General features: G+C 42.6%; 1 protein-coding gene across 3 annotated transcripts in view; it reads left to right on the top strand.

The window, feature by feature from the left end:
• The window catches only part of HTR2A (5-hydroxytryptamine receptor 2A), a 31,766-nt gene extending 11,603 nt beyond the window's left edge, over positions 1–20,163 (top strand). For all 3 annotated transcript variants that reach the window (XM_052786116.1, XM_052786114.1, XM_052786115.1), the window contains one exon: positions 15,048–20,163. In XM_052786116.1, the coding sequence (XP_052642076.1) occupies positions 15,048–15,847 (800 nt within the window). In that variant the 3' untranslated portion in view covers positions 15,848–20,163. The remainder of the gene's footprint in view (positions 1–15,047) is intronic.
• Positions 20,164–23,154: the final 2,991 nt, after the last annotated feature.

Below are 23,154 nucleotides of genomic sequence, written 5' to 3'. Positions count from 1 at the left end.
TGAATGTTAAGCCCTTGCATATATCATTCCTCAGTCCTTATTTCTCTCTATTCCTCTGTTAATGGTCTAAATAATGTGAAGTTTGATGAAGCCCAAATCCTCTTAGCTGAGTTTTCTCTTCTCTTATCATTTCTCACTCAGCCTACACATCTGTTCATTGCCTTCAGGCAGTCTCTGCTCTCCCCAGTCACTAACAACTTAGATTTATTCGGTACTTTTCATGCAGAAAAAAAGTCTGGATGGAGCTGGATGAAGCTGGTGATTTATCTCCCATTGCATAACTCTCTTAAAATTTTGCCATTGCTTTCGAGGCTTCAAAAATACAGAAATACTGTAGCATGCGAAGCAACATTCTCCAAAGTGCAGGCTGCAAAATGTTACCTCCAGGTGTACGAAACAAGCCCAGCGCAACTGAGCCCTCTGATAATTTGGCAGTGTGAAGCTTTATGCTGCCATAGAGGCTTACACCTCCGTCCCAGGCAGCCTGCAATTTCTCTGCATGACTTCTTGCTGTCCTACAGTACGAACGGCCAGGGAAGCAGCTGGGATTGGGAGAGTGCAACTCCCAGTGTCTCTGGATTGTGGTTTCTTGATGGCTTTGGCTCCTTCAGCTGCCTCCTCCTAATGCCAAGGACAGCTTTCATTTGAAAGGGCCTTTACTGTTTTCAAAAGGCACAAATAACCAAGGGGCTGCAGGTTGGGAATCCCTGTTCCCGATCCACCACATCCTCCTTTTCTTCCAGATGATATAATTTGCCAGTTCAAGAAAGTCTAATTTAGGGATGGCTTGGCATAGGAAAAGACCATTTGTTATAACATGGAATATACTGCCAAAATACACAAAATTGCAAATAATTACACACAGCACTGTACTCCGACAATATGAAGTCGAGCACCTAAATTTGGAAGTGCTGGATCTAAACTTGGAATATCTGCTACACTACTTTGTTTACCATGTAGTCATTCACTTTGCTTCCATTTCTTTTGAAAACTTGGCTTTGCATTCTTAGCAGTATTTATAATCATTTCCTTAGTTAACATTTCTTCTTTCTTTATCATACTCATGAAATCATCCCCCAGAGAGTGAACATACTGTTTGCTCTTTCCCGCTGGAGGATCTCAAGGGCAAACATTGTAGGTTTTGTGTTTGGGAAACCCCCTGGAACCTTTTCCATTTCCAAATGTAGATGCCACCATAAAAATAAAATGCCAAAAAGATGTTGTCAAGAATTGTGACACAACATACAGAGAAGTTTGCTTTAACTATAATGAAGGGCCATGGCACAAAATTTCATAAGCAAAGTATTAGAGCTTCATCACCATCTCATAGAAATAGGATCGTCGTTGTATTATTTTATAGAGACACAATGTGTGAGGCTCAGTAGTCAGCAACAATTATGCCAGTAGAAAGTTAATTGCCATGCCAAAGACTCCAACAGCGGTGACAACTGATGAGTAAAGGAGCACATCATGTGTAGGTTGTCCAAGGGAAGTTAATATTCAATGCTGTGATGCACAGTTCTGAGTTGGCTAGCACATGTATTCTGGTTATGAGACACTACTTAAGATGGTTCTGAGACAGAGACATAAATATCATATTTACTTTCCTCACTGATGTAAATTATTCCCGTATTTCCCATGTAACAGAATCCTTTGCTTGATTTGCTCTTCCCAGAAGAGTGAACACATCTCATCCACCCGACCAACAGCTTACCACACCTATCTCCCTCTAATAACTGTGAAGGTTAAAAAAGCTTGCTTTTGGAACTTGTACATGGGTTTTTTTCATTATCTGACAAGGAGGTGTTACTAACCTTACACTTTTCTTTATGAAAAGATCCTCAAAGGAATGGTAATGATTGAACTGCTTTCTAAATTCTCCAAATTGTCAAACGAAGAATAATTATTATGTATACATTTACCATTTTCTTTGTGCAATTACCTGATTATCAGGAGGAGATGAAGGTTTTTGCCTATGAAAAAGGCACACACTCATTTTGTGAGCACCTCTTTTGCAAGAAATATTCTGCTTTATGCATGAAAAAAGGAGTGAGGAGTGGCCACAACATTGATGCGTGGCTTTTCTTTCTGCTTTGGTTTTATTTTTCAGGGCTAGTTTTAAATGGTAGAGCTGTATTTTTAATAGCAGAGCTACGTGGCAAGAACCTGGTTAGTCAAGGGACAGAATTTGTTTACTGTCTTTTTTTTTTAAAGAAAATCTTCTTTGCTTTGAAGACCATAAGGACCATGTTCTTCTTCCCCTTAAAGCTACTGGCAAAAAAGCATTAAGTTCAGTTGGACCAGGCTGGTTCTATTATCAGGTTTCTTTGAATGAATAAGTAACTGTTTGTGGTTGGCAATATGACCTATAATCAGCCAGTCTCTTTTTGTAGGATATGTCAGAGTAAATGGAATGTTTTAAGAAAAAAGGCAGTAACAGTACAGTGCTTATTATAAGTTATTCCTCCTTCTCTGCAAGGCTATATTTTTTAGCCAGTCATGTTCCCAGCACAGCATGCAATACATACAAGAATCCAGAATGGATTCCCCATCCAGAGGGGGAAGGATGAGCCTAGGTCCTACCGCAGGATACCCTTTTCTGCAGAAAGTGCTATGTGAGGTGTTGCAAAAAGCAGAAAGGACATGTTCGCAGGCCTGCTCTGATCTTTTGCCAGTAGGTCTCTACAACAGTACATGCTCAAAAGGAGATCCTATATTGACCAAGAAATTACTTGAGCATCTCGAATCAGAGGAATTGGCATTTCTGCATAGCAGAAGCCACAGGCAATATAAATGAGCAGAAAAGAAGTGCACAAGAAATCATGTTGGGATTTATAAGCTCTGTCATCTGTACGCTGTAATTGCATTTAATCGCCTTCTAAATTAAAAACTGTTGTTAAAGTAGCATGGTATTGCATAAAAGAAAATGTCAAGAACAAAGACATTTTCATTCATTTTAAAATTATACAGAGAAATTTCACAGTTTCTTTTATGTATTTTAAAGAATTAAATTTTATTTAAGTCAGATTTTGCATTTTATAATGCTAAGAAATGTATCACAGAATTCTGCTTTAAAATGAAATCCATACATTTACCCCAATTAGCAGGAACACTGCAAACTATCACACACTCAGGCTGCAATTAACTTTCCCCATGCATTTCCTGGCCCATGACATTGGCATCACATCTAAGCAGAAGCCCAGCCAGTAAGAGTCAGGGGTTTTGTGAGAGCTGAGACAATGTATTCCTAATTACCTACAACAAATTTAGAAATACCTGTCAGCTGATTTTTCCTATGATGTCCTCTAGAGTTATTGATGGAAAACAGCCTGTCAGACTCCTCTGACATCCTGAAAGCAGGCTGAGGCATCGCGATAAAGGCTCTCTTTTCTGGCTGATCAAAATTGGAGCTGTGTATTACACGGTATTCAGTCCTGCATTTATGTTGCAAGTAGATCACACCCACTGGGAAGATTTGTTTCCTTTTGGCAGAACATAACCCTTGTTATGATTTTGTATTTGATCTGAATTTGCAAATGTCAAATGGACCGCTATTGCTAGGATCATAGACTGAGCTGAACTGTGAGTATCCCGAGATAAATACTGTGTGGTTTTAGGTCCCAGGTGCACTGAGTGAGCAGCGTAACTTTCTCCTTACAACTCTAAAAGTGCCCAAAAGTTTTAGGTTGAATGTTCCCAGAGTAAAACCAGCCCTGCCTTGCATACCACTGCAGGACATGAGGAGGTCCCTCCAGCATTCAGAGTAGCCATTTCTTGTTGCAAGGGCGGTTCATGTGTTTATTTTTCATTTTCAAGGTGGTTTGTGACTTTTAGTGGAAAGATAAGCCTAGGGATTATGGCTATAGCACCTCCATAGACACCTGTAGAGGGGAAATACAGACAGACATGATCTATCACTTTTTCATCTCTTCTTCAACCCTGCCATCTTCTAAATGTGATCAGGGCACTGCCTGATTTAACAGAAGAGCAGTTCGGTCAGGGTGAAGGGCATTACTCACTGGGTGGGCAGTGAAGCATAAAGCACAGGATCCTGAATCATGTTGTTCAGACCAGTGCAGGTCTCTAAGCTGCTTCTCATCCTGTTTTTCCTTCCAAATTATCCATCACATCAGGACATCTCTTCCAATAACTGTCCAGCCATTGGTGCAGTCTCCTTGGATAACTTGGAAGAAGCCGACCATTTGCTTAATCAGCAGCCACTGCAAGCAACCACAAAAGGAGGCATGGAGAGACAAAACAAAGATCTGGATTAAAGTGGGACCTGCTTTAAGGTCTAGAAAAGCCAGAAGAATTACAGTTTTGGTTGTCCGTGCCCTTCAGACTCAGTGCAAAATTGTTGCTAAAAAAAATAATAATAATTAAACAACTTATCTGATCGTTACATTCAGTCTCCTTTTAAACTACATAACGAGGTCAAGCAGCGCTGCTGGAGAAATCTCAGAGAGATAACAACAGAAATCTCTATTCAGTTCAGTGGAGGATTAAGGCAGAGTTAAGTAAATTATCAGCATTCAACAAATCATACCAAGTAATAATTAAAAGCCCAGAAGTATAGAAACTGGGATAGTAGAGGATCTTGTAACTTAGACTGCTCCAGGAGCCATCACATTAGTTGCTTATGACAGTGGAATATCTAAGATTTTTCCATAATTTCTAGCTTATTGCTACTATATATATTTTTTTTTTTTTAAGCATTACTGTGTATGTAGCATCTATAGCATATAACAAGTTAGCCCTGAGGACCCTTCAGGAGCTTCATAGCTTAAAAGGCAGACTGATAACGTGTGAACTGGGAAGATCCTGTTACAAATGTATGGTATTTCTTTCTTTCTCAAAGCACAATTATCCTCAAATCTGTTCTCCTAGGGGCCTGAACAGTAAACATTGCAAAGCCATCTGACATGGAATACAAAAAGGTCCTGTGCTAAACAGGAGGGATATCACCAGTGGCTGGAGCTGATCCCACTTAGAGGCTCTTTTCCTTTTCAAATTAAGATATTTACCTAAGCCAGTGACAACCGTACATTTGTAACGTCTTTTAAGTAGAAATTAAACCATTGCTACAGGGAACTTAAAAACACCAATGCAATTTAAATAACATTAACTGAGTACGCAGAAAGGAAAAAGTTTGACCTGCTCTGCTGCATTTTGCTGGGCCCCAGAAGTAGCAGGTTTGTCCATCCAGGAGCTTTAAATAAGAATGAGTAGCACCTCGTCCCTCTGTGCAGAGCTAGGCTGGAGACCCGTGGCACCTCTCGCAATTTTTCAGACTAAATATTTAGCTCTTTATTGTGAGGTCAGTCACTTCTAATCACTTCTAATCACCGTGGATGAAGCGGTTACCGTTACCAGCCTCCGTCACCTGGAGGAGAACATTAAGGCCAGCTCCCTCCCGATTCCCAGCTGACAGCAGGACCGTAGCTGCCATCTGGCTCCCTCGGACTTCGGCTTTGCTCACCCAGCATCTCCCAGGCAAACCATTTCCTCAGCCTCCTGTCCATGCCTCGCACAGACCGCCTTGCTCTCTACTCTTTCCAGACTTGGGGACAGTGACCGGTCTCAGCCCCACCAAAGATCAGACTGCAAGTAAATTGGTATTGTAAATAATAATGCAATTAAATTGCAGGGTGGGAGGTCTTAAATGCCTTTTATTGTTACATTAGAAACCTTCCCCCCACCCGCGGATTTTTGCAGCTGCTGATTTTTTTTTATTATTTTTTTCGCTGATTTCCTCTAGGCGCTGTGCAGTGCGACACACCATCCTCTCTCCCTCCTTGGTGAGAGGCAGGGATTAAAATGCAGGCAGATGCACAGAGCAAGCCGCAGTCCATGTAGAAGGGCTGGCACATGGGGCCAAGCGCCCTGTCCGCCTCCCTTGACGTACACCACCACCATCCCAGCTGGGAGCACTGGGATAGAGACCAGGACGATGTGCAGGCAGAGGACTCCTCGCAGGAGTCTTCACCAGACCCAAATGAAAATGTATAACGCAATATTGACAAACTACAGGGCTACAGAACTTGCAGAAATCTCCACTGTGACCCTGTACCCTCCTGCCCTATGCACCTGAGAGCTGGCAGGACATCTCCTTTGAGCCAACAGATACATCAGCACTGATGCATCGCCAAACTGCAGGCTAAAGGTTTCACATCACTGGCCTTGGTGGTCTTCCAGGGATTGCCGGCGTTCGTAACGCCCTACGCACAGAGTTATCAAAAAGGGGCTGATGTAACTAGTGATGACTTCAGATCATGAAAACAGAGTTTGTCATTCAGTTATTTAGAAAAGCTGGCAATCTTAGTTGGGCAGCTACGTGTGCACGTGCAGGTGGGTGTGTGTCCATGTGAAATTAGTGCTGATTTTCAGTCCTTCTTCTTTTAACGTGACTTGTTATGGTATCCACATGCCTCTGAGCCGAGGAGGATATAGAGTACCCATGCCTTTCCACTCCTTGTCATATTTCATACTCTCAGATTTTAAGATGCAGCTGAGGTTGCAGGCAGGTCTCTCCGACCTTCCCTTCTTCAGGCACTTCCCTGTAGAGAATTGGTGGCCTGAGGAAGGGCTAACGAGAAGGAGAAGCCTCTTGCCAGACACAAATCTAACCTAGCCCAGCTCCGAGCAGAAGAAAGCTATGACATCCACAGAGATGGCTCGTACGGAGTGGGGTTTGCCCTTCTCTCAGTGCTCCTTCAGCATTGCCACTCTGATGCTCGTGGTCCATGCACCCTCAGCATCATCTGGGAACCACGGGACCGAGCAAGGCAAAGGAGGAGCGATTTTGTCTCGGATGTGACACGGCAATGTGGTGCCAAAACACTGCTGAATCACTCCCATAAACATTTCTTTGTCCCGTCTCTATTATTGGCTTTTAACCTCCTGCGCATCCTGGAGCTAAACAGCTCTGTCTGCCCTTCTGCTGCAAAAGCAAACCCAGATGCCTTCTTGCCTCCCTCTTCTTCCCTGTAGATGCATTTATAATAACTTCTATTTGCACAGTAATCTACACAAGGCAAAACGATTTACTTTTTATCTAAAAGTTGACACACTTACTGAGTCTAGGCCTGGGGTCTTTTGAGATCTTTCTCCAGGCTTAACATCACTAAAATATTCAGAATCAGGCCATGAGGTCTAACCAAGCACAGTAAAAGGGACATTCATTGAATCCATGGGAGACTGTGGAAGAATCTGGCACGTAGTACACATTATTTTATTTTTCAGCCATATTGAGCAAAAATTTATTTACTGGGCAGTTTGGTATTTCTTACTTATTTAGGAAAAGTTCTGTGCCTCGGTAGATACAAATACCATAGTAAACAAGCAGATGGAATGCAAGGATCTGTCATCTAAAAGAAAATTTCTGTATAAATTGATAAAGTCTTTCAATTTTCTGAGGTTTCCAGTGATCAAGAACATACTCGTTCTATTTGCTGGCCCTAGACGTGAAGGTTTTACCTGCAGGTGTCCCGTACAGCAAGTCACCAGTGTGCTAACTCCAAGCAGAAAGACTATTACCCTACAAAGACAGAAGCAACTGCAGGGCTTCAGCTAAAATGAGGCAACGTGCAGTCAGGGGCCAAGGAGGTCATTACCTGGGAATAACTACAAGCACATTAGGAAATAACTAAAAAAAAAAATCAATATTCCAATGAGATACCAAGACTAGCTTTGGGAAGTGTGACTGCTTCCCTGCTTATGAAAGACGAGAGCAGGCAGCACAGCTTTCTCCAGCAATTTTTTACCCCTTGGAGTCCTCCCCTTCACCCACTGCAGGCAGCAGAAGGTGGAGGCAGCCTGTGCAAACCTGTGTGTGCACTAAACTAAGAGAGTTTGACTGCAATAGCAAGAGCCTCTTATTTCAGCTCGTTCAGGTGAAACCACCAGGGTCTGTTCACCATTGCTCCTTGCTGCATACATGAATGGCATAATCTGAAATCCCCAGTCCCTAAATCCTTTTTCAAAATAAATTTCTTCAGGACATTTATAAATCAATCTTTCTTTCTTTCTAGCTATTTGATAAGTGTAGAGTTCTATATGCCTCTGTTAGTCCCTTTAGTGGCTGGGTAATCATATTATATAGAGGGATAACAACTTTTCCTTGATTTGAGAAAGCTGTGAGAAGCCAATAAGCACCTTGTCAGAAGCCTCTGCCCAAACCAAAGATAATGTCACTAGCAGAAGAGCAAAGACTGTATTGGTGGAGAGGCTCCACTGGAAATTGCTATGTAAAAGGTTGTGTCTTCCTCAAATACTCAGAAGGATTGGTAAATCCAGTATGGAAATAAGAAGGACCGGACACGAAGGACACAGAACTGCTGTAAACAAGTCCTGCAGCACAGCTAAGAAGGGATTTGAGGCACGTATAGGCAGGAATAGCACTTAAAGCCGAGAGCAAAGGAACTGCTTCCTCCTGTTGGGTTCTTGCTGCCTCTAGGAAATAGGGCTGCATGCACATTTTGTAAGGGAACAGGATTATACCAAAGCAGCAAGCGACTCCATCAGCGCTTTCCTCCCATAACTCAGCCCACCCTGGAGCCCTGGGTTCGTAAACAGTCGGGTCAAAAAGGGCCAACTGTCCTGCATAACTTGTTCTGTCCTCCATGCAATGCGCCTTTAAATTTGTTTCTATTTAATTTATTCTCACAGTCCTACAAATTAATTTGCACAGACACATCTCTGTACTTGTAAGAAATAGGCTTCAGGACTGAGAACATAAATGAGAAATATATCAGGAAGACACTGAGACTTTTCTGATTTTGTTTTTCTAAAGTGAAGTAGACAATTTACGGCATTATATTATTATAAATGACCATTTACGATCATTTTCTCACATAAAAAGAATTGAATATATCTCCTACAAGGCTAAATAATATGTTTCCTTTGAGATTTTCTGAGCTGCCAAGAACAAAGCCATTTCAAAATTTACAGAATAATCCAAGTATTACCTGGCACCCCCTATGTGAAGTTAAATGTAAAGTAGTTTTCCTTTCAGTTATATTAAATAGAACATGTGTGACCAAATAAAATGCTCCAAGGGAAAGCTACAGAAAACCAGCTCTGTGAGTGCCCTCGAATAAAAAGCTAGATTTGGCCCATAGACAGTGATGAGGAAAATGCCTGGACCTGCTCTGACTCCAGTCCTGTGAGGCTGGTCCCTTGGAATGCAGCAAGGAGACGATGCTCCGCCGGCACAGTGACCCTTAGCTCTTGAGAAGATCTATCTGAAAGCAAATATTACATGGGGATTTGTGAGAGAAAGCTCCTCACCCACTCCTGCCCCCACCAACACGTGTACCTGCTGCCAGGGAAGAGATCCGTCCTTGTCTCGCTCGCAAGGAGAAATTCTAGCCCAGGACTTTGGGGACATTGCCACGCTGACTAGGCAAGGCAGAAGATTTTTAACATTCATGCTAACTAGATGCAGCCTGAGATGGCGGCTCCCAAACCACCCAGAGCTTGTCCACCTGTCCCCAGGTGGAAATTTCTGTTTCTGCACTGCCACCCATCAGCAAACTGCACAACCTTGCTATTGGCAATGTGGCTGGCACTACTTGGGTAGCAACGAAATGACAACATGAAAGGTTTGTTGTGACTGGAAATGAGTCGGTTGGGAAATATTATTTTCAGGTGCATGCAGAAATCCGTTAAGTGTTTGCAGGTCTGGGGAAACGGTGACTCCCATAGCGGTGAGTGCCATACACCAAGCAGAGCCGTGGAGCCAGACTGAGCGGCTCTTTGCGGGTGTTTAATTGAAAGCACACAAGTAGCTGTTGCTAAACTCCGGCTCCTGATATAAGCTCCAGGCACATTTGCATCCTTGATACTCCGAGGAGGATATGGTCCGTGGTCCCCCCACAAGTGGCTCACTGTGCTTTGTGTTCCTAGAGCAAGCAGACATCCACACAGGGCACTATGGTAGCCCAAAGGAATGAGTATTATTTTGTGTGGTTATTTCAGTGCAAAATATTGAAAATAATGTGATGGCTGCATTGCACCAAGGCAATTTTTATACAACATGAAACCGAGGGTATGAGTTGTTTGCCCTGGGATGTACCACGTGAGCATACACGGATGGCTGTTTGTTGTTTGCTTGTGTAGATGTACCAAAGGAGGACGTTCTCTGAGTACGGAAAAGCACCAGATACCAGGCGTGGGCTTTTCTAAAGAACTTAAGACAATATTGCCACATTGAGCTGCTTGAAGGAGAGACTGGCCTTCTTCAAGCAGCAATCCCTTCAGAGGTCTCCGGTGTCACAGCGCAGCTCTGTGCAGTGGCCCGTGATCTGGCCCATAACCTGAGTATGTCTGAATCAATGCGACTGCTAAAACTGGAGCTGGGGAGGCTTTTTTCTTTTTCATGCAGAGGTGAACAAAGGTGCCGAATTTTGTTGAGAACTGTAATGACATTTCTAAAAGGTATTTCCTACCCCTTGGACGTTTATTAAGGCACAGAGTAATGCTCATTTGTATTCAAATCGATTGAAAGGGATATATGTGAGGTGAAAGCATGTGACTGACAGTTTCTGCTTGAAGGAGACTTCACAGAAGGAACTTTGACTTTATCAGGTCACTCCCCCTCCTTCTCTTCATCCTAAGTAGCCCAAGTGTGCCACCCTGCAGGCCATATTGTAAATTTTGGTTTTGATTCATTGATAGTCTCAGCAGCTCAAGGCAGCTGCAAACCTAGTTTACCTGTCCAGTTAAAGTGGTTTTATGGCTGCCGTATATCTCTGAAGATTTGCAAGCCAGCAATGTGTACCACTAAATCAACCTTTGTCAGTTTTACCAGGCTTTTTGAGAGAACAACAAGAAGGATGCTATTGCTTTACTTCTTAACCTTTGGTGTTTTCAAGAGCTTTTTGTCATTCTGAAATTGTGCCCAAATGGTTGAGGTTTAATGTGGGATTTATTACTCATCTTTATTGCTTGGGTTCTGTTTTGTGGTTTATTAAAGTCCATAGAGTTTGAAACAGCCACCTGTGTATAAATCAAGGTTTATAAATAAACCACCTTCTACCAGAAAAACATAATATTTAGGGTTTGTTCACAAGGGCAAATGTGATATAAGTGGGAATATCAACTGGAAAGGCACTGGCTAATGTACCTCCAGTGCTTGAATGGATGCTCCCATTCTGTGCTGAGTGTTTCCTTTGTCTCAGTTTAGTTGGATTTGGAAGCAGAGTAAGATAAACCATAAAAAAGCACTCAGGGGGTATCAAGACTCTTTCCAGACTGACCTTGAGCTAGTGGGAGCCAGGGACATGGAATAGCTGTTCTGCAACAACCTTGCCAAGTTGTTTCCCCCAGATCTACTGTTTGTACACGGTCCATTTCCCAAATACCTGCTCGTCCCTACCTGGTAGCTCTGCGTGATCCTTTCTTGTGAAGCTGATTTTCTTCTCTTGAAGTCACGATACGCAGGCAGAGCCTGTGTCTTCTTAAACAGCCACAGTCACCAAGAGCAGGGAGCTGGAAAGTGAAGACAATAAAACCAGCAAGAAATTATACATTGGAATCACCAAGAAGAAATAGATCAGTCAGCTTCGATCTTTAAAGAATGAATTCAGTCAGCTGCAATAATGCTAATACAGCTTAGACTGGGATTTTTTATTATGAATCTACAGTACAAGCTTGATCTTGTCCAAACCTGAGTGACACTCTTGGCCATGTGTGATGCCTCTTAAAAATCCCATCAGAATAGTCAACTTGGGTTGTACATGGAAGCTCTTTTATTTACAGTTTAAAGATGACTGCCTTTGAATTTGGTCCCAGTGTCCTCACTGGGATTTGCCATCCTCATGCTACAGAAGCCAGAAGCTACCTGTTGAAGAGAGACAAACTCTGTTCCTTTGGGGAAGGGAGCAATAAGTTTAGTCCCTGTAGAGATACGAAAAGAGAGAGTTGGGCTGGAAGTTAATTTATTCCATGCAGGAATGCCACAGTATCATTTGTGGGATGCCCTACATCAGCTGAACTAGGGTGTACACAAAAAGCAGGTTACAGCTGTCAATGTTCTCTGCTACCAACCTGTGATACATCTGGTATCCTCAAACTGTATACAGGCCAGTTACCTGCAGCTGTAGGGGAAAGATGCTTTGAATGGTCATCCAGAAAAACTTCCATGACTAGCAGTGCCTGCTACAGCTCTGCTGTGAACAGCACTTTTGCACTTGTTAAAGCAATGACGAGGAAATGTGAAAACTCCAGCTACAAGCTGAAGCTCCCTTCCATTCAGTCATTTTTTAAAGTCAGAAATCCGGATTTAGATGCCAGTCCTCCAGGAGCTGCTAACAACAAAACAAAGCAGATGGGGAATTGCTGCCCTTTTATTTCGGGTGAGGAGTTGTAACTGACTTTGGCCTTTTACTTGAAAAAGCTTGCAATTACGCTAGAATTTTCATCTTTCTAGTGCTGCTGCCTCTCCTCCCATGCCTCCCGATGCAGCTGAACCATAAGATCTGCAGTAATGAAAGGCATCTTTTTACCCTGTCAATACCATTGTTTATTTTATCTCTGCAGCTCACACTAGGTCTTTGAATGAAATGAAAAAACAGCCCTGCTGTTATCAGTACAGAGCAGAACCGGACTGGAAACTTGTGGTATTGCTCTGACTAGTGCTGTGTCTTCATGCAGCTGAAGTGTAATGCTGGGAGGTGCTGGGTGCCTTCAGTATCCCTTCAACTTTTTCAAAAGGAAAACGAACTTCAAAGCATTCCCCGTTTCCCTGAAGGTGTTCGGCACCCCAGATTACTCAACCGTGGCTGGGCAATGTGGCTCCTGCGGGTGACCTCTCCCTCTGTGCCATCAGTCTTGCACTTTTTTAGGCAGCAGCTTTCCCGGCATCACTGGAGGTTTCCATCAGCTCGACCCAGGAGCTGCCACGCACCGCATGAGTTTGCACCTCACCCACCAGCTTCTCGGAGCCCAAGTTCAAGCATTTAGGGCTTGTGCAGCAGAAACAGAAAGGGCAATACCGCAAGCTCTCCACCAGCTTCTGCCCCGGGCAGATAAGAACAGCACTTTTGTAAACTGGCCCAAGGCATTGCCATGACTCAGTTCAAAGCTGTGCAGATAAAATAAGCTACAGTGTTGTTAGAAAAATAAAGAGCGGTGGTGTTAGAAAGATAAAGAACTTTGTAGAAGCTCCAGAAGCACCAAAAGAATGGAACATTTGAAGAGAATAGTCTAATATTATTATTAGTTATTATTATCGTTTTGTACTATGCCTGGACTCCACAGCCTCCCTCAAGGACTGGAGCTGTTATGCTGGGCACTGGAAACGTGTGAAATGAAGAGACAGCCTGTGCTTTTAAAGGGCTCCCAGTCTAAGCACCAGAGTGGGAAGAAGGGAAAGGAAGGGAGGTAGAAGGAGGTACCATTGAAATGCTGAAGTTGAGAGGATGAGTTTCAGGACTCATCTGTGGACCAGTAAGGACACTGTTGGGCACACAGGGGACAAGGTAGGGCACAGCATCATCCTCACATCATAAGAAATTCTTCTCTAATTTTTTCTTCCTCAGAAGTCGAATACAGCATCTGGGATTTCTGTTCAAAGATGCAAAGGGGACTGAAGCCCCCAGATTATGCTAACTTTCCACAGGAGTCAGACTCCTAACTACTTTTATCCAGACAGGGCTGCATTATTGCTCCCTGCTTCACGACTCCACTTTTGCCGTCTTCACAGCACATCATCCCTTTTGCTGTCTGAACATTGCCTCTCTTCGAGAGACAGCATCCATATGGGGGGATGGAAGGAGACAAATATTGGAAAAACCCCAAAACCAACAACCAAAGAAACAGCAGCTGTTTGATTTTGCTCAGACACTAGCAGCATTTTGCAGAAGTCCCTGAGGAAATGTCTGAGCGGGCTTGATCAGAGCGAGCTGTCCAAGGAGAATGGACTTCATCACCTGGCCTTGCCGTTCATGACAGGGCAAGGACGTAGCACATGCTCCAGGGGAAGACAAAGTTTGCACGGCTGCCCTTGCCTTCAGGGCTGTGCGTTGAGAGGGCAGCCTGTAGCGGTTGGCAATACCCTGAAGGGACCCGTGCAGCCCCACAGGGTGAATCACATCCCAGGTTGCTTCATATTGGTGTTTCTCAGTCCTTACTTTGTCCCCATCTTTCCTCTGGCTGTTGGCACGGAAAGTTTTGGGGGCATTTAGACTGTGTTGACTGTATGGAGATTACAGGGAGAAAAGAAAAAGACCCGATGAAAGATTACTCTCAGACCTACGATAAAAAATTATCTTTCCTCCTTAAATCAGTATTTCACAGCCTAGTGAGAAACCAGTACCCAGAACACTTCTAATCCTCTTACAAAAAACAGCCTAAGACCACTCTCAAGCCACCCTAGAAAAGAAAGACATGGTATCGTCTTGATCATAGTTGATAAAAGCTTTTGCCAAGGTGGCAGGAACCAAGGAGCAAGTCTGGAGATCATTACAGGGCCCCCAAGATCCAAGAATATAAGGAGTTACACATTTGTTGCTACCAGGTGTCATGGGACAGTTGGATGGGAGCAATGTGTTCAACCTGTGGCTGAGGTTTCTTTGAAGGAGCGAGGGAATTCAGATGAGAGCAACAGTGAAATCCTGTGTAACACCAGCGCTGCTCTTCCCCTGCCCTTCTTTGCTGGAACCCTGTAAAAGTGGTGGCAGCACAAATGCCAGAGCCTGGTAGACCACAGCTTAGTTCCTGAAACTCAACATCTGCAAGACCAACGTTTCACACAGCATCTTTTCTTAGTGTGGCCCCAGTAAAATTCAACAAGAACAGGATTAGCATTGTGCTGCTGCTGAAATATGAGACGCAGTATTTTTCCTTCCCTTGTAAATTCAGTTTGCTTTGGGATATCTGTCAATTGTGGCTCTATCTGTTAGTGTTCATTTGTGTCCTATAACCATTAATTCTTTGAGAAATGATCTGTGTATAGCTAAGAATGTTTTGTTAATTTTTTCTTGGAGATTGGAGATGGTGTTTTTTATTATTGTGTTTAACCTCTTCTTTCTCTAATCCTCCTCCAGGTATCTCCATGCCTGTACCTGTCTTTGGACTACAAGATGACTCCAAAGTGTTTAAGAAAGGCAGCTGCTTACTTGTGGATGACAATTTTGTCCTAGTAGGCTCTTTTGTGGCATTCTTCATCCCTCTAACCATCATGGTGGTCACCTACTTTTTAACTATCAAGACGCTGCAGAAGGAAGCTATGCTATGCGTGAATGACATTGGCCCAAAGACCAAGTTTGCTTCATTTAGCTTCCTCCCTCAGAGTTCCCTGTCCTCAGAGAAACTCTTCCAGCGCTCTTTGAACAGAGACATGGGGACTTCTGGGAGGAGAACTATGCAATCCATCAGCAACGAGCAGAAGGCTTCCAAGGTTCTTGGCATTGTCTTCTTTCTGTTTGTTGTGATGTGGTGCCCGTTTTTCATCACCAATGTGATGGCCGTAATTTGCAAGGAGTCATGCAATCAAGAGGTCATTGGAGGACTACTTAACATATTTGTTTGGATTGGCTACCTTTCTTCGGCTGTCAACCCACTCGTGTATACGTTGTTCAACAAAACCTACCGCTCAGCTTTCTCTCGTTACATTCAGTGTCGCTACAAGGAGGAGAAGAAACCTTTCCAGCTGATTTTAGTGAACACTATCCCAGCACTTGCGTATAATTCCAGCCAGCTTCAGCTAGCACAAATGAAGAGTTTGAAAAAAGAGGCAAAAATTATGGCTAAGGATTATTCGATGGTCACGATAGGAATACATCATTTGGATGGTACCTCCAAGGCAAGTATCAGCCCAGCAAACGAAAAGGTTAGCGGTGTGTGACGGTCAGCAGCTGCCATGACCCCCACCGTGCGTACACTGAAAATTTCACCTGGCTGTGAGAAGCTCTCATAGCTTAGGAAAATCAGCCCTGCTCAAGAGACCCTCCAATAACATCACAAACTCCTCATATTATCCTGTGGATGAAAAGCAGGGTTGAAATGGTATCAAATGTGCAATTTTTTTTCATACAGTACTTTGGCTGTTTTAAGCACAGGCTTTATTAAACTTATTTTTTTAATATTCTAAAGGATATATTTCTTAAAGAAAAAAAAATGCAATTTCTGGTATTATAACATGGGCTGTGAAGAAGCCTACGCTTTTCTTTTCTCTTTGTAAATGAAAGCTAAGCTGTCCTTTGATGTCCTCGCAGAGTAGGCTCCAGCTAGTTTGTCTTGCTACAATGGAATTTTGCTATCATCTACTGAATGAGCACTTTATGGAATACTAAATAAAATGATGGTTAATTTGCTAATATATATTTAAAATAAATTTTAAAGTATTAAAGAAAAATCTATTAAAACCTGTATAGATTAATTATATGGACATTTTGGTGACAGTGTTTTTATGGCTATTTTTTTCTTCTGAGTGACCATTCCGAAATGTTACTGGGCTTTTCTGCCATTTGTAGTTCAAATCAGCACTCTTCAAAGGTAAATTATACTTGAATGATCCTTTGTTTCTACCACCATTCGTAATCTTTATTTCATGTCTTGTGCTTTATTTCCGTTCAGAAAGTTTCATCTGTTCAGCTTAAAACTTGAAAGCAATTTTTTCAAAAGTAATTATTGGGCTTGATTCCCTGCTCCTTCCCACTGGTGTTGATAGGGAAGTGAAGTCAAGTGAGAGAAGAGTGGAAAATCAGGCACAACATTGCTAAATAATTTCCAGAACGATTCCACGTCCGTGCCTCTGTTCGATTCCAACAGAGTCTTATTTAAGTAATGTCAGTGGAAGTTTTGCCTGAGTAAAGCCTTCAGTAAAAGGCTGCCGCAGATCCTCTCTCATCATTTCTCTTTGGTTAAAAAGGCCATTATGAAGAATGTCCTTCTGGTTTTTGTTTTAGGGCTTATAGAGCCAGAATTATTAGAAAACTGTTAGTTGCTCAAAATTGTTTTCCCTGGTTTCGCTGTTTTGCTGTTACGGTAGATTGCTCAGGAACGGTAGGTAGCTTGCACTATTAGGACTCAGCCTTAATGAAATATGTATGGGCAAATGGGGCCCACTTGAAAAATAACGGGACTTATAAGCGGCACTGTATTTCACCTGCATAGCTCCAAGGGCAGAATACATTACACAAAGAACATCAAATACATTGCTTGACAGAAATGCCTAGTCATGAAACTGTTTGCTTTCGGGCATTATAGACAATTTCACTGAAGCCAGTGGGACTCTGCTGGAGAGCAGAAACAGAAATGTTGCATCCACCTGCAAAACCTAAAGCCAAGCATTTGATTCGTTCCACGAATTTTACGGCCATAATCATCAGAAGCAGGATGTATTCCAGTTTCAGATCCTATCCGCTCTGAAAAAAACACTGCCTACCCAGAAGCCAAACTCCAATGCCTTCATCAGTCCTTCTCTTGAAGTTGTTCAGTTTTCACAGACCAATTAAACTTCCACTAAGGCAAAGAAAGAGAGACAGAGAGAAAGTGTATCTGATTCTAGCCTACCAGCCGGGGGTCTTTGGAAAAGGAAGACTTTTAGCTTAAAATACTGATCTGTGGTAGAAGAGGACTTGAAACTTGGCTGGGTATTTGGCTGATTTCCAAGAAACTGCTTTTATTGTTCTCTTGCCAGTATGATAACTAAATCTGCCGCTTTTATGAGCCCTTTCCTCCAACGTGGGATAGGTCAGAGCCACCGTGCGCAGGTGACACAGGAGCTCTGTGTGCGTGAGGTGACACTGGCTCGCTCCGCAGCCCGCAGTCTCCACGCCTGGGTCGAAGTGTCGTGCTGCAGACCCGTTGCAGTGATGCCACGCGTGTCATCCATCGGCTCGTGGCCATTAGTGGTGTCCCCCCCAAAAATGGGAATTCAGGATCATCTGATAAATCAAGTGGTATAAATGCTGTGCTCACCGAGGTGGTTTATATGGTCTCTCTGGCTCTGGGTACATTTAAACACCACAACCAAACTGAACAGCTTCAGCAGAAGGAAAAACGAACTCGCTGCTCCTGCCTCCCTGTGCATGCCCTGCTCCCACACAGCACCGTGTGAGGGGTGCCACACAGGCACAGAAGGGATTTCAGGGGGAATCTGCTAAACACAGCTGAGCATGAAGACCACCGTAGCAGTAGGTGAGAGCAGTGACTTTCCATTGTTTCCTGACGAGTTTGATATAGACCCTAAATCAGGGGGTTTGAGCTAAGGACAACGGCCAGCTCGTATCACACAGGCCAGTCAGGCAAGGGCTGGAGCACTGATGGAGCACGAGTGGTCCAGGGCATCCCACGAAACAGGGTATTCAGGTACCTCCTGGTGTCCAGATGTCTCCACTCCACAACAGGAGTGATGGTTTTGAGGATTCACCCTTGGGAACAGGCACCCCAGGGAAGAAGTAGGCGGTAATAAAACCAAAGGTCTTTTGCGAGTAGAGGTCTGAGGCTCAGGATCTGCCACCAAACCAGATTGCCTTCATACGATGAATACGGACACGGGATCGCAGGTCTCTAACCCTGCGTGTGAGGGGAAAGGAAACACAGATGCTTCCACCAGTGGAGGGAATTGCCATGTTTTGTGCAATTTGTGCCCATCTTGATGCGAGTGTCTCTGGCCTTGCAAGAGAAAGAAGCCGACGGGACGGATGGCTCGTGTCCTATTGCCGATTTGTGCCAGGGAGCAGAGCCTGCCTGCATACTGTACTATGTATGGCACCCTGCACTTCTCCGAAGTTCAATTCCCCCCCAAACTCCCGAGGGTCTGGTTGCTGGTCTGCTCAGTCTCCTTCACCAGCTTGCACTTGATAAACTGTTACTCTGCATTTAAGGTTCGCTGTTTATGCTCTCTGCTTACCGTCTGCATTTCACCCACGTGGCAGAGCAAATCAGCCCCCCCCGTTTCTCTTTCATTTCACCTTCTGTTCCCCTTTCACAATGTCAAATTGCTCAGGTTGCAAATACTGACGGGGAATGTTTCACTACAAACAGAGAGGGTTTCAATTACTTGCTTGATGTTTCATTAGAAGATGACTCTGAACGATAATGTTTTTCCAGCTTATTAGAATAAAACCTATGTTTTGGACCCAAGAGACTTGACAGCATTTCTTTAACTGACAGCTGGAGGTAACATAACACTTATTTTTTTGCTTAGAAGCAGGGATATCTGACATTTTAATTCTGTGAGCACTCAGAGAGGTGGTTTTATTGAGTGATCAGCAGCTTTTGCCTAAGAAGCCTCTTGAAGCCAAGAATTCACAGCAGATAAAGACCAATATCTCCAGCTCTTTATGGACATCTTTGACAGTTTAGCAAGGCCTGATTCTGCCACCTCGCACCAAAATGTTAATAGAATTTTGTGTGGTTTGCCTTAGTGAGGATGACAGAGTCAGCGTCTGAATTTGTTCTACGCACCATGCCAGATCTACGGGAGGTTGTTCATCAGTAGATAGCAATTAATAGAGTCATTATACTGCAGACAGATGACAAAGTTCAGCCATTTTAAACCAGAATTTATAGCACTGGGCCCACACTTGGGATGAACTCTACAGTTTAGTATGACCAGCTTCAGAGCAACACTTCCATCTTGCAAAAAAATGTGAGTGTTTTCATTATGCATCAGACTGGAATGGAAACGTCTGTAATTTTCCAGGCAAAAAAAAAGAAGACATTCACACAGACTAGCTCAGAGGTTAGGGCCTTCCCCTACCTTACAGGAAAAGCATGCTGAGGCAGCCTGTCACATCTGAATCCAAAAAACCCACTTTGTCTGAAAAAATGTTTTAATCCTCAATTTTTCAAGTAGATTTACAATTTATTATTGTTAAGGCTGCATCTGAAAAATGTCCAAAGACATGAAGCTCACCACATACCTCCTAAGCTGGTGTGCATCCTTTATACACTTCAGGGTAAAAAATCCTATGTATCTATCCCATCCAGCCAACCATGCACTGTACTTATGTAATTATTGCCAGACGGTGAGATGCATTCTATTTTGAATACCTATATGTTTGCTTATGTAAATACATAGAGAAAAACGTTTGCTGTATTTTGTAATGTCAACGTAAAATGGTGTTCCAACGCTTTATTGTTTTGTCAGATCCCACTGCCAGTAAAGCAGATTAAAAGATTTAAATGCCATCAGTTGTTTTACAAACTGGAGGTTTGTCTTAAGTAGTTATTCTGGTTTGGTTTAATCTCTCCCATACATACTCACAGTACAATGTCTGCTGAAGGCTCAAGTCATTTTAAATATCTTGCTGGGCAAAATTGCAGAATTTAACTGTCTCAGTAAACTGGTCCAAAATGAGCCATTGCAATCATTGTCTTTCTCTAAGGACAGACATTCTTCTACTGAAAAGGTATACTCTGGATAAGTGCATATAGCTTAAAACATTTCAGTCTCAGGAACAACGTACTTGCAATAGTAATAAGCCAATTAAATTAATTTTACTAAGAAGTCGCACTATAAGATTAAAATTAATAAGCAGCATAAATAAATAGCACTGCACAGTTGCACAGACATCAGTAACACCTGAGTCACAGAACCGCAGTGCCATCTATTGGTAGTATTGCCTTTCACAAAGAGTATTAAAATAAGAAACCCAAATGGATTTTGTTTCCTTTTTGTTATCTCCATCTTAAAACCAAAATACATTTATTCCTCCAACTGATCTTACGGCATACATGCTCTTGTTTACAATTGCAATGCATATTAAAGTAGTACGGCTGTTAATAAGAAGTCCCCTTGAAACCTTGCTGTAATCTTACAGTTTCATCAAGCTTTATAACACGTAGAGAAAAGCATACAAAGGCATATTTTTCAGAAGTTATCAAATGAAGGGAAACAGATTGTTTTAGCTACAAAAGGCACCATAGGGTGAAATGTGCCAGATAAGACCCCTGAATTGAAAATCCTCTGGGTTTTACCTCTAAAGTACCAGACTACTGTACATATGCTCCAGGGTATCAACATTTCTTATGTTCTTTGGAAAACTCCTTGCCAGATTTACCTGTTTTGATATACTTTGCACTGACCGTTGAAAGAGAATACATTTAGCTTATCCATCTGGCACTTCAACCCATAAAAGCAAAGACACTTGGAAAAGAAGTTATTTGGTCTTCAGATTTATAGTATAATCTTCTGAGGACACTCCTTGAAATATAGTAAAAGGGTCTTTGGAAATTTTATATAACGCAGTGAAGTTCTTTGATATACCTGCAGCTTTGACATGTGAGACCTGGTAAATAGCAACAGCAATTCAAAACCCTCCTTGATTGAATCTTACTATGTTCGATGTAATTTAATCATAGACATACCCTGTTATCTCACCCTGAAAATAGTTCTAACAATGGTTCTGCAGACCCTAATTCATTGTGTCCAAAGTTATCTTGTTGCCTTCATAGGCGCGGTGACCTGGTTCAGGAACAGCACAGCGACCAACCCCAGGCCGCTCGGGCCATCGGCTCACAGACACCAATATGGTGGATGGCAAATGGCGTTTATTGATGAGTAACACAGCTTTATATAGCTAGGGTTTACAACGTCACTTCCGCCTGCTTACATCATAAACTAAAGGTTATTGGCTCTTAGGAGAGGGGCTCTATCTTTCCGTACAGCGCGACATCTTCCGGCCGCCAGACCCTAACCACCTACATTATCTGACTGCACAAAAGCTTAACATTTTTCAGTCAGACTGAAATCTTCATTTTAGGACAAAGAAAAGCTGACAAACTCAATAGTTTTATTCAAATTCAGTGTGTCAGTTTACCTGTTTAAAGTTACTCGTATTCTTAGTGTTTGCAGGACATCAGTTCAGAGTAACTGCATCTAAATTGCTTGGATTATATCACTGCGTAACCGGTACAAAACCATGCAAAATAGGTGATGGCTATAGCTGTGTTAATATTTTAACTACCAAATTCCCATCAGAATGGAAAACTAAAAACTAATGCAAACAAAGGATTTTAGGTGGTTGTGGAGAAAAATTAGAGTTCGTCATGGCCAGGCACTGTAATTTTTCAGTGGACTTGTTTGGGTTTTATCTAAATGTGCAAGGTAATATATTTTAAATATGACTACTCTCCCACTCTGGGTGTGAACAGAGTGTGCAGAGAATCAGACCTGGGAACTTTCCTTAGGAGATCTTAATATATAAGCAGAAAAACTAACTTTAAAAAAAAAATAAAATCTGCGATCACACTGGGGATGCTTGGGAATGATCCTATGTCAGCAGTCTTCCTTATGGTCATATGTCAGAAGATTTACCTCATATCAAATGGTCAGTAAAAAGATAATGAAACAAAAGAAAGAACCATACAGAGATTCTGTTAGGACATAAACCAACCTACAGATGTATTCTCTGAAGGGAGTCAGCATGTATGTGCATCAACATGGTCCCTCATTTCTTATCACAGATGGCTTATTTCTGCAACTGCAAATCTTCTGTGTATATATTTCCCGCAGTCCCTCTGCAAAGAGGATTCATGAACATGCCCAACCTCACAGCAGCTCAGAGGCCATTCCAGATCACCAGCGCAGTGCTGCAGAAACACCAATACAAGATATGGCCAAATTAAAGAGAAGCCAAGGGAGCTATACTGATAATCAGAACGAAAAGAGACAGCTGCTGATCTAGAAATCATCTCTGGCCACAGAAGAGATCGTGTCACTTGACTAAAAACAAATTCACAAAGCTGCTGAGGGAAACGTCTCCATTTGCTAATCTGTTTAATCAAATTAGGTTCTTATTACAGACTGGATATTTTTTCCTATAGAAGCAGAAAACTTGTAAGAACACAAAAAGAGGAAACAGCTAGCATTGACACCGCTGTAACTTGTATTACAGTGCAAGCAAGACCAAAGGACAATGCTGTTTCCCAAAAAGACCTATGGCCTCAGATGACACACTAAGTCTCTAAAGAACAAAAAGGAAATAATGGAAGCAAGAAATAGACTAAAGGAGAAAAAAACTCAATGTAGGCAGATAAAATAAGTGAGCTTGTGTAGTCTCTAGCCTCTGCCATGGGTTTTGTTGGCTAAGCAGCACCTTGGGCAAGTTGCAGAGAAAGTAAAGAACTGCCTTGAAGGGACAGCAGTTAATGACATGATGAGTTGCACCCAGGTGAAATCTTGACAGTATGGAAGGAAAG

This window comes from Harpia harpyja, chromosome 4 (assembly GCF_026419915.1).
Source record: "Harpia harpyja isolate bHarHar1 chromosome 4, bHarHar1 primary haplotype, whole genome shotgun sequence".
In the NCBI taxonomy this organism is placed as follows: domain Eukaryota; kingdom Metazoa; phylum Chordata; class Aves; order Accipitriformes; family Accipitridae; genus Harpia; species Harpia harpyja.
The sequence above is the reverse complement of the archived record's forward strand: the minus strand, read 5'-3'. Positions and strand labels throughout refer to the sequence as shown.